This window comes from Polyodon spathula, chromosome 6, assembly GCF_017654505.1.
Source record: "Polyodon spathula isolate WHYD16114869_AA chromosome 6, ASM1765450v1, whole genome shotgun sequence".
NCBI classification, from domain to species: Eukaryota; Metazoa; Chordata; class Actinopteri; order Acipenseriformes; family Polyodontidae; genus Polyodon; species Polyodon spathula.
Window position 1 is genome coordinate 5,921,282 of NC_054539.1, and position 12,105 is coordinate 5,933,386.

At 35.3% G+C, this 12,105-nt stretch overlaps 1 protein-coding gene across 1 annotated transcript in view; it reads left to right on the forward strand.

The window, feature by feature from the left end:
- The first annotated feature begins 247 nt into the window (after positions 1 to 247).
- Positions 248 to 12,105, forward strand: part of LOC121316724 (tyrosine-protein kinase Mer-like) — a 36,930-nt gene continuing 25,072 nt past the window's right edge. Inside the window, exons 1-4 of the mRNA XM_041251838.1 lie at positions 248 to 536; positions 7,584 to 7,941; positions 8,251 to 8,351; positions 11,341 to 11,514. Of these exons, the coding sequence (XP_041107772.1) occupies positions 449 to 536; positions 7,584 to 7,941; positions 8,251 to 8,351; positions 11,341 to 11,514 (721 nt within the window). The 5' untranslated portion in view covers positions 248 to 448. The remainder of the gene's footprint in view (positions 537 to 7,583; positions 7,942 to 8,250; positions 8,352 to 11,340; positions 11,515 to 12,105) is intronic.

The window sequence follows — 12,105 nt, forward strand, 5'->3', positions numbered from 1 at the left end:
AAATGATACGGCACATGCAGCGTGTTAGTTATGTCGTATATAAATGAATGTTGCTCTGTATGTTAATACGTTTGAGTCGTAGTGTATTCATGCACAGTCTAATTCCAAAAGCGTCTGAAAACGCAGGGGGAAAGAATCCCGCCTCCTAAAACTTAAATAAACCCTACGTGACGTAAAAAGTCAAGTGTGCTTCCTTCCACTGGTGCAAAGCGTAAACAGAAATCTGAGTCTGCCTCACAATTAAATATCCCGTGTTTGTGTAGCCTGCTTCCCAAACATCTCTTGCTCCGCTGTTCCTCGTTACAGTTTCAAACGATGTATTTTAGTATAGTTGTATGTGGCGGTGTTTGATAACTAAAGTTTTTTTTTTTTTGGAAAACAAAAAAAAAAAAAAAAAAAAAAAACACGTTAAATTCCGCTAGATGCTGTTCTTGTGCTTGACAGAAACATGGAATACTTCTGCACTACGAAGTCTCACATGGACATTTGGACTACTTCGTTAATTCTTTACATTATGTGTGGAACTCTGACAGCGGGTAAGATTGCATTTCTTTTTTTTTCCTATTTTTAAATACATATTTACTTTGTTTTGGTTTTTGCAGTTTTCGGACTTCACAAATTTGCTTAGACAGCTGTTTTAAAGTTCCAACTCGGGGGGAGCTGACAAACGTTGATCAAACGAAGTTATTTATTTATTTATTCATTCATTCATTCCCAGACAGACATTTATTCATTTAAGGGTAATGCCAGATCATTAATTGTAAGTAATGCCAATATTAATTGTAGCAGTGAAAAGTTTTATTTATTTATTTATTAATTTATTAATTAATTAATTATTTATTATTATTATTTATTTTTTTAACGGATTTGCATCTGTGAACATGTATTGGGTAGCCTATATGAATACATTAATTAATCCCCCCCCCCCCCCCCCCCCCCCTCTTTTTTTTTTTACAACTTGCAAAATGGTTTATATTTCGCAGTTCTGCGAAGTTTTAGCGATGTTTTCATTTTTTTTTCTTTTCTCGTAACTTGCAAATTGGTTAGTAAATGTTGCAAGTTGCTAATTGTACTTTAATTCACACCGCTGAAGAAAGTTATTCGGTGATATGGAAACAGTGTTGCATCTTGTTTGACTTGCCGTTGTCTCATTTATTTCAACTCTGCTTAATCACAAAATAATGTTTATTCTATAAGTAACTGTTAGCATACAATCGGAACCCCAAACCCCCATGCTGTGTGCACTGACTCTCAGTAACTGCAACGTGTGTTCTAAATAGAAATATGTATGTATTTATGAACAAAGCTAAGCGTTTATTTAGTAGTTAAATGCTATTTAAGACCAGGGACCACTCTAGTGGGGAAGTGAGACTGATTCATTCCAGGTTAATATATGAACCTAATTATACACATCTGTGACTGTGACCGCTATGCCTTTTTTTTCTAATTAATCACAGGCCAGATGTTCAGGACCAGTCTGTCCAGGATTATTGCATTTAAAACACGTGAGACATATTTTTTCAGATTAAGATTTTATTAATTTAAAACACATAAACAAAACACACATACAATACAATTGATCTTTACCTTAAAATACAGTACTAAACAAATTGCCACACTGTATAATAATAATAATACAAAATATAGTACAAAAAAAGCATAGTGTCTTAAAAAAATTAGATAATAAATACAACACATTGCAATTTAAATAAATAAGTCTCTTGAGAATTACATGTCAGCAATAGTTAAGTATTTGATTGCATCTGACCAAAGTATTTTATATTTACATTTAATTCCCTCCAAACTATAGTGTGTTTTTTCTAATAGTAGAACATCCAGTGTTATGTTTTTCCACACAGTAAGTGGTGGTGTTTCATTTTCTTTCCATTGCAACATTATAGGTTTTTTAGCAGTAAGTAACATACTTAACACTAACTGGGTTAGAACTCTGTTTAAGTTGTGGTATTCAGTAAGAACAAGCAAAGCCATTTAGGGTGATTTATTCAAACAAAAACCTAAAATACTGGATATATGATTGAATATATGTTCCCAATATAAGCTTCATTTTGTACAGGTCCATAACATATGGACAAGTGAGCCGTTCTCTTCATTGCAAGGCCAACAATTATTAGATTAAGACATTGCACCTAAGTAGTTTGACAGGAGTATAATATATTCTATTAAAACAATTTTAAATTGAATTGATCTTAATTTTACATTGATAAATGAACTTTTAACAGTCTTACATATGTTGGACCAGTCTTTCTCCTGAGAATGTAACCTGTAAGCATTTTTTACTTTACAGACTCTAAGGATATTATCTCTGATAAAAGCATACATTTTTGATGCAGTGTGTATATAATTTCTGCTATTAGTCAAGAATATTTCAAAGGTCTCATTTTTGGAAAAGAAAGATTCTTGTCTAGCAATTTCATTAAAGCATATTTAATATGATTATACATTCTAGATGTGTGCAATGGAATCGTACATTGATCTTTTAACAATCTAAGTGAGGGGAAATATAAATATGAATACCATTAAAATATAAATCACCAATTACAGTTATACCTTGCTTCCAATCAACATCATAAATAGTTTTCCTATTGAAAGAAATGGATGGATTGTTCCATAACCCAGAAGGCCTATATAGCATTTTACCTGAGTTTATTAAACTTGCAGTCCTTTTAAAAAGCAAGTGACATTGAGATAATATAGGGTGGAATCTATGGAAGATGGAATCTGTGGAAGTTGGGTGGGCCATGCATTGCTACATCTTGACAAATTACTTTTCCAATTAAATTTTGTAGTTAACAAATCCCACTTGGATCTTTAGCATAAGTTGGTGAAAAGCCATGCTTTATAAACCTACTTTGATAGGAGAGGTGATACCAATACATGTTTCGTATGTCTAAACCACCATTTGCATTGCTACAAAAGAGTTTGCCTATTTTGAGCCTAGGTTTTTCCAATTCCATAACAAATGTGAAAATAAAGTGTTAATTTGCTTGAAATACCAGTTTGGAATTCCTAAAGGAATCATTGAAAGGGGATATGCTATAACTGGCATTATTGCCGTTTTCATAATGTCTCTTCTTCCCCAGATTGAGAGTTGTGATTTATTCCATGTTTTCAATTTAACTTTTGTTTTATTTATCACAGGTATAATATTTAATTTAATGGTCATATTTCTATTAATAACTATTCATAAATACTTAATTCCATTACTGGTCCAAGTAAAGTTATATTGTTTTAGTTGTGAAGGAAAACAGGATTTAGATATCGGGAGAGCTTCAGATTTTACCCAATTTATATACTATCCAGACAAATTTCCATATTGTGATATTGTATCAGATGTTACTGGCAATGAATCTGACTCATTTTTTTGTATTGTTAACAGGATATCATCTGCATAAGGCATATTTTTTTTGACGAGAATTAGGGGCGCCTATTCCTTGAATTCTGTCATTTTGCCTGCTGTGAGCAGCTAAAGGTTCTAATCCAATTATAAATAGCAATGGAGATACATCCCTGATGGAAACCCCTTTCTAATTGGATCAGATGTAACCCCACCTGTGACGATTCTAGCAAGAGGCCTGTTATACAATATTTTGAGCAATTTCTGAAAATTTACCCCAAAACCAAAATTTTCCAAAGCAGAAAATAAGAAATTCCACTCATTTATCAAATGCTTTTTCAACATCTAGAGAAACAGCCGTCATAGGACCATCACTACTTTTGTTTGATAAAGTTAAAGTTAACAAGTTACGAATATGTTTTGTCGAAAACCTGTTTTTCAAAAAACCTACATGAGCAGGATGTATGATGTCATCTATTACAAAATCGCACTATACAAGCGATATTGGTCTATAACTTCTACAATCTAAAAGGTCTTTTTGGTTTTGAGGTAAGAGTAATATTTGCTAAATGCATTGACTCAGGGAGAGTTTTAGTTTGAAATGCATACTTACAGGTTTCTAACAAAATACGGGACAAAACTTGATTGATTAATTTTCTAGAATTCTATAGAGAAACTGTCCTCTCCAGATGCTTTCCCATTGGGCAGAGAATTACTTGCCTCATTTCTTTTAAAGTAAATGGAGCATCCAGCATCTCGTGTCTGTCTAAGATTTAGTAACCTCAGATTGTTAAAGAAGCTATTTATTTCTTCAATTGTTGGATTTTTTTCAGAAGTGTACAATTTGCCATTGAATGATCTGAATGTATTATTAATCTCTTCAGGGCCAGGTATTATATTTTCTTTTTTTTTTTTTTTTTTTTTTTGATAGCTGGTATATGACGAGATTCTTTTGTTTTGATGCTGGTACATGACGAGATTTTTTCAATCTTCCCTAATGATTGAGACAAAAGTTTTCCACATTTCTCTCCAAAAAAATGGTAACGCCGTTTGATTCTCTCAAGTTTAAATTCAGTTATCTGGGTTTTAGTATGTTATTTAACTGGAATTTAATCTTAAACAGTTCTGTGTAGTTAGAAGAATGATCAGAATGAAACTTGCCTTCAGCTTCTCTAATGCTATTTTCTAGAGCTAATATGGCTGATTTGTTTGTTTTTTTGCAGAGTATAATTCTGCCTCGAGTAAAAGCTTTAAGGGTATCCCATAAAATATCTGGAGAAATTTCAGGAGTTCTGTTAAAAAATCAACTATTTGCATTTTAATGAAATCTGCAAATATGAGATCATTAACAAAAGTGTTATTAAATCTCCATTTGCTTTGCCTGTGCTTGTAAAATGATGACTTCTTTGTGACTGATATTACGCATGGTCAGAAGTGTGAATTACATCAATTTTGGAATTTTAATATGTCTTTGCTATAGAATTTGAAACAAAAAAAATCTATTCTTGAAAATGTTATATGTGCAGAGGAAAAAAAAGAATTCTCTATGAATGGTTAAAAGCTCTCCATATATCTACAAGATCCAGTTGTTTACATATATTTTTAAGTGTTGTGTTGTGTTTATCTTTTTTATATTTCGGAAAAATAGATCTCATCCACATATTCATCCATAACTGCATTAAAATCTCCACCTAATATTATAGGTGCATCTCCCCATTTGCTCAAATGATAAAAACCAGTGTTAAAAAAAACTGCTTGATTAGTGTTGGGTGCATAAACGTTTGCTACTATCAACTGTTTATCAAACAATCTGATATTAATGGCTATAAATCTGCCCGTCGTCATCTAGTACCAAATCAATTAAATCAAATTGTAAACGCTTGCTAATCAGAATTAACGTGCCTCTCAGTTTAGAGTTATAACAGGATGCTTATACATGACCCACCCAACCTCTTTCAAGGTTCTCTGTTTCACTTTCAATTAGATGCGATTCTTGCACTAATGCTGTATTACAATTATCATGCCTAAAGAAGATGGTATTTTTGCCCATTTTCCTGGGATAGAAAAACTTTTTTTATATTCTAAGAAACAATTTTTTATAAACCATTTGAATTACTTAACTGTGTCATTTAAAAAAATAACTATCAATATTGCAATATACAACACATGTAAAATATATTGAGTTTAGCAGTCCAAATAATGTATTGTAAAAAATATAATAAGTAGAAATCCATTACTACAGTCTATCTTTACTAGAATTCGTTGCAAAAGGTAAGTGGTTTGCAAGTAGAAAAGTTAACATATTCACTGAAAGATTTATATTTTGAATCAACAAACTTGTATTCTAAAGCAGAGAATAGTAAGCAAAACACAGTGAAGGTTACGTCCTTCAACAACAAAAAATAAAAAACCATACTGGTCCTAATGCCATCCCACCTAAAGTAGACAATCTTAGGGACGGTGTCAGAGGGTTAACATTAGCAAGATAAATAACATTTTAAATTGGGGGAGAGAAATAAAACGAACAATAACTTCAATTAGCTATACATACCAACATCACTATCACTGTGAAATGATAATACAAAGTCCCACATATCTGAAATGTTCATTTTATGAAATGGCCATTTTTTCTTAAAAAAGTTCACATTCAGCAAGGTACATTTAAGCTGAATTAGTGTTTTGTTTAATTTTACTCTCCCAGCAGAGTCTATAGAACACACCCTTCCAAGGCTGTAGTTTGGGACTGCTAGTGTACCAGAGTCATATTGTAACCCTGCCAACAAGTTATTCACCTTCCTCACCAGGGCTGTCTCTATACAAAGGTGAGCAAAAAAGGACAGATTGGAATTTTTCCAATTAGTTGAGTTCTGCAGCTGGTTGGCCACTCAGACCCCAGTGTCTTTACAGTGCGTTCACTGCTGTATTCTATGATTCTCAATAAGAGGTATCTGATACACCATCTATTTTAGTGTGCCATTTCTAGTTTAGTGTACAATTAGTGGAACACAAGTATACATTCCTTTATACTTGCCAAATGAAAATGGAAAGGCTTTTAATGGAAACTAGGTTTAAAAAGGGGAGGAAAATGAGGAAATCAAATGATTACACAGTTTTTTGCTTGGGAATTAAATTATTTTTATCATCAGTACTTTTGCTTTCTAAAACACGACATTTTGAAGTATGAAAATATCTGAGAGGCATTGTTTCCTGCACAAGCAACATGTTTCCTATGATAACAGTTTATTTTATTAAATAAGAATTTGTAGAATTTCCTTTATGCCCTGCTGTGCATTTTGAGATGACTGCAGCCATGCAGTACAATGGTTTGCAGCAATGGCTCTTGTCTTTAGTTATTAAGAATGTGGGAAGGAGTTGTGGAGTAAAAACTGCTTGGGCAGTGGTTGCTGTCGACTAATCATTTTAAATAAATAGACAAACTTCTGTTTCTGAAATCTGTTTGTCCTGTCATTTTGTAAGAGACTACCCCGTGTTGAATTGCTGGAGCAGTTTGTTTCCGCTTACACCAAGTTGTTTATTTTTATGAATGCTTATGAGGCTTCAAACTTTTGAATACCTTTCTGGATTGATCTGCAAATGTTTCTGTGTTTTGATATTCGTAGTGGAATGACTGAGACGGCTGCAAGGCAGGCTTGCAGAGTGAAAAAAAAGGCTGCTGATGGCACACGTTTCGGAGGTCATGTGTGCTCATCCTTGTCTCTCCCGAGTTAGTCCGGGGGTTGCAGTGGAGAATAATAATTGGACAGTCCAAAAATTGGGAGACAATTGGGAAAAAATGAATAAAAATAGAATAAAAATAATAATTATAGAGACTGTCAACATGTATTAACTAATATTCTTTTGATTGAGGACATCTTGGGATATGTTTATTCACACTGCAACAGTACAAATTATTTGAGCTGATCACAAGTTAAAGCCTGTTGCATATCTCAATACCCAATGCAACGTGGACACAAGCACTATTGGAAAGCTTGCAAAAAGCTTCACTGCTGAAGGGTCCAAGTGGGAAGATACTTTGTGTGGATGTTTCTTGAGAGTTATTGAGGGCATCGAGGGCCAGGCCACGAGTTGTGGACTCAGCTTGTTGGACTAGTGAAGGCTCTGCTTTTGTTTTATCATGGAATACTACAGCAAACATTTATAGGGGAATTCTGGCAGAATGAAGCATAATAATCTCAAGGCAGTAATTGGGAGTTTTTCTTTTTTCCAGGTATTGCTGAGAAAACCGATGACCCAGCTCTTTCGCTTGACATCTCCCATGCACCTCATATCAAGCCACACCACATTACTGATGCCAGTCAACTGGCCACGACCACCAAAGTCCCAAACGTTCACCTTAAGCAAAAGGATATCGAAAGACTGAAATTCAAGCCCACTGTGGGAAACATCCATCTCTCCGAGGGGATGGACGTGAGCTTTAACTGTTCCATCGATGTCTACGACGTTTCCTTGGATCTTTACATCCAGTGGTGGAAGGATGGACAGGAAGTGGTCGTCAGCCAGGAAACCAGATTAAATTACTTGCAAGCGATGGACAAAGGGGTTTTAACCACACTGTCAACCTTAAGGTAATGCAGGAATAGCTGTGCATCTGTGTTTCATGCAAAGCCAAGTCAACGGTGACTGGTTGTTATTTTGGCACCAAAAATTAAAAAAAAAAACTGCTGCTGTTACAGTTGGTCCAAACTAAATCTACAAGAATCTGGTTCGGGTAGACAAGTGTTTCTTTTGCTTACACTGACAGACACATAGTTAGTCCGATCCTATGCAATTTCCGTCAATGCTTTATGAACAAGGTCCCTAAGTCTCTCTTTAAGTAAATGGCTGGAACTGTTTTTGTTGTTTTTACACAGTTATTATGATGTATTTTTCCATAGCATGAAGAACGTGCAGCGTTCAAACGGTGGGGAATACCGATGCAGACTAAATGTCAGCAGTACACTTACTGAGTCCGATCCTATCGTGATCCAAGTCGAAGGTATGTGTCCTGCATGCAATAAAAACTGGAACAATGATTGAACCTGGCTGATCTTGTTTATTGGCACTGATTCATTATATACTGATTTATATATAAACCTTTCAAAATCTTCTTGGGAACCGGTAAACTAATTGATCTGAAACTTTGCATATGTCATCAGCAACCAAACCCGCTTCAAGTTGCAGCAATAAATGTTACATCAAACTGCTTCTGTTTGAAAACTGTTTAACCAACTAACTCTGAACTTGGTAGGCATCATCCAGGGGACAGTGGCATGCAAATATAGCAAAATGGTGTTTTCAAAAAACAAGATGGGGGTCAGACCTATATTTCGTTCCTAAATTTAAAACTGCTTCAGTTGAACACGGTTTAGTTGATTAAATCAAAGTTGACATGCATCATCTGTGTCAATAAAATTGACTTTTTCAAAAATGGTGTTTGTGCGTAAAGCAAGATGGTCACCTGACACATTTCTTTAAAAACCTTTCAAATTCTTCAGTCAAATGTAAAACTAGCTTATAACTCCTTACAAAGTGCAGATAGGTTAATGGTTACTGTGGAACACATATAGGAAACCACATGTGCTCTATCCAAAAATGACCTTGCCTGCAGCCTTTGACCTGTCACGTTAAAATGTAAAACTAGCTTATAACTCCTTAGAGTGTATATAGGTTAATGGTTACTATAGAACACATTTAGGAACCCATCTATGCTCTATTAAAAAATTACCTTGATCGTTACCTTTGAACTGTCCTTAAGGTTAAATGTAAAATCAGCTTATAACTCCTTACAGTGTGTAGATCGGGTCATGGCTACTATGGTGTTAAAAGTTATAAAGTATCGTGAGATAATGAAATAATGCGGTATTTTCAGGGTTTTCTTTTTTTTTTTTTTTTTTTTATGAAACTACTCCATAAAACTGATCTGTTGCTGACAAGCTTGCCAAAATATTCAACTTGTACTGAGCTTGGAAGCTTTAAAACTGCCTGGCAGTTCTAGTTATTATTATTATTATTATTATTATTATTGTTGTTGTTATTGTTATTGGTTTTTACGTTATTAATAATGCTGTCCTTTTTAAATGCAAATGTCAGTGGAGTTTCTCATGTTAATTTTTGTTTCGATGTGTGGCATTGGTTTTATATATCTCGATTCCTATCCGGCTGTTGCTGATGGTACTACGCAAGGGTCAGTGGGGTTTTTTGTGTTAATTCCTTGTTCCAAAGGTCTGCCTGTCACTCAGAACTGGAATGAAAGAACAGCAGGAGTGATTTGGACTCTGGCCGAGAAGCAGTGGGCAAAGCCTGAAATTAGTTAGTCAGTGGGCAATTTGTGAATATTTTATATACACAGTACCAGTAAAAGGTTTGAGTACACTTGCTGGAAAGTAGGTTTTTTTCATAATTGACAATGCTTTACGTTGTATACGTTTCTGTAAATACTTGAAAATGAAAACACATGTTACAGTATATAAAACAAAACATAAGGAGTATCAACAATGTTCAAGAAAATTGAAAATTGTCTCTAAATCTTGGATTCTTCAAAATAGCCACCCTTTGCCTTAATAAAAGACTCACAAACACAAGGCATTCGGTTAACAAGTTTCAGCAGAAATCACCCGACATGTCTTCCCAGCTCTTCTGCAGCAATTCCCAGAGATGTAAGGCATTTGTGGGTAGCTTTGCTTTGACTCTTCTGTCCAGTTCATCCCATACAAGTTCTATGGGATTGAGGTCTGGAGACTGGGCAGGCCAGGTCATTAGATTCAGTTGTCCTTCACTTTCCTTCTTCGCCAGATAGTTCTTGAGGTGTGCTTCGGGTCATTATCTTGCTGAAGAATGAAGGACTGCCCAACTAGCTGTAATCCTGATGGAATGGCATGCCTCCGAAGTATGCTATGATTGCCATGCTGGTTGAGCTTGCCATGGACTTAGTAAAGATCACCAACTCTGTCACCAGCAAAGCAACTCCAGACCATGACACTGCCTCCTCCATGCTTGACAGTGGGAACCACACATGCAGAACTCTCTCTGCGTCTTACAAATACTCAGCGGTTGGACCCAAATATTTCAGATTTTGACTCATCGGTCCATAAGACCGACTTACCCTCCTCAAACATCCAGTTTCTGTGTTTTTTGGCCCAGACAAGTCTCTTCCTCTTATTCCTTATTCCTCTGAACAGTTGATATTGAAACATCTGTACTTCTAGTGGCATTTAGCTGAGCTTGTATTTCAAGGGCAGTTAATCGCCGGCTTCGCAGACCTGTGACTCGAATGAACTTGTTCTCTCATTCTGAGGTCACTCTTGACATGCCTGACCTTGTTCAGTACTAATGAGTGCCAGTTTCTTCAAATCGTTTGGTCTTGGCCATAGCAGTTGCAGACACTTGCAAAGTTCTTGCCATTTGTCTTAAAAATTGACCTTCATTTCTTAAAATAATTAGACTGTCTTTTTTCTCTGCTTAACTGAGCGTATTTTGTCATTTTCTGTTCCCTTACATTCAGGAATGACAAACTTGTGCCTATGCTACCTATATTTATAGTAATCATGGACCCTCACCTGTTAACAATAATTGGTGACAAAAGGTTAATTAGGTAACATGCTAGTTAACTCAGAGAACGTCTAACAAAGACACTTTTATACTTAGGCCAGTGTTCTAACACCGTGTTATACACATTTCAGACTTTTAACTGACTTGGGCTTCAGACTGAAATCCCCTTGCTTTGGGTGACCATTTCATTGAAATTGACAAGATTTACTTTTTCATTTAAAAATTTAATTTTTGAATGCAATTCACTTATGATTATCAGCTTATATAAGTACACGTATCATATAATGAAATATTAAGCATTGATAGACAAGTTTATACAGTTAAAAGCATAGATAATCATGAAAAACCTGGTTTCAAGCAGATGTACTCAAACTTATATATTTATATATATATAAACTTATATATATTGTATTTATATTTTTGTTATTTGTCTGTAGGGCTCCCGGCATTTATCAAGGAACCCGAGTCCTTGAATGTCACCAGGAACACCCCCTTTAACCTGACTTGCGAGGCCGTGGGCCCTCCTGAGCCAGTAACGATCATCTGGCTTCGCGACAACGTGAGGATCGAGCACGATATCTCTATATCTCTCTCATACCTGCCCGTGCAAGGTAAGAATAGAAACTAAAGTAACAGATTTAATACATACCTCATTCAGCTTGAGCATTGGTGGGATTCATAGCTGCTACCCTCGATGTCTACCTCACTGGTTGCAGGCTGAACTGGAGAAATGGGTCACACTCCCACCTTGCACATCCCATGGAGTCAGCCCTTCAGGCCATGTTGCACATTTTATGGACTCAAACAACAAAAAACAGATATATCTTTTCATATATCCATGCTTCACTACACTTTCTAGATAGGGAGTCCGTTTAGGAAAGTCACAAATGAGGACATTTCTCCATTAAGGACCACATTTCCCTTTTACCCATTGTCTGGTATTTCTTTTTACATAGCTAGGTTTAACACTTTCAAGAAACTCTACAAGAGGCCCTACATATCTTCAAACACTTCATCATAAATTATAAGATCTACATGCTTATAAGAAAGTGAAGTATGTTTGAATGTTTGTGTGGTCTTCTAAGGTTGACTTTGAAACTGCTGTTCAGAGTTAAATTGTTGTAGCTTCCACTCTGTTTGCAGCTGAGAATCGTGGCTGGCCTTGATTGAAATGTTGTTACAGTGAGAGAACAAACGTGTTT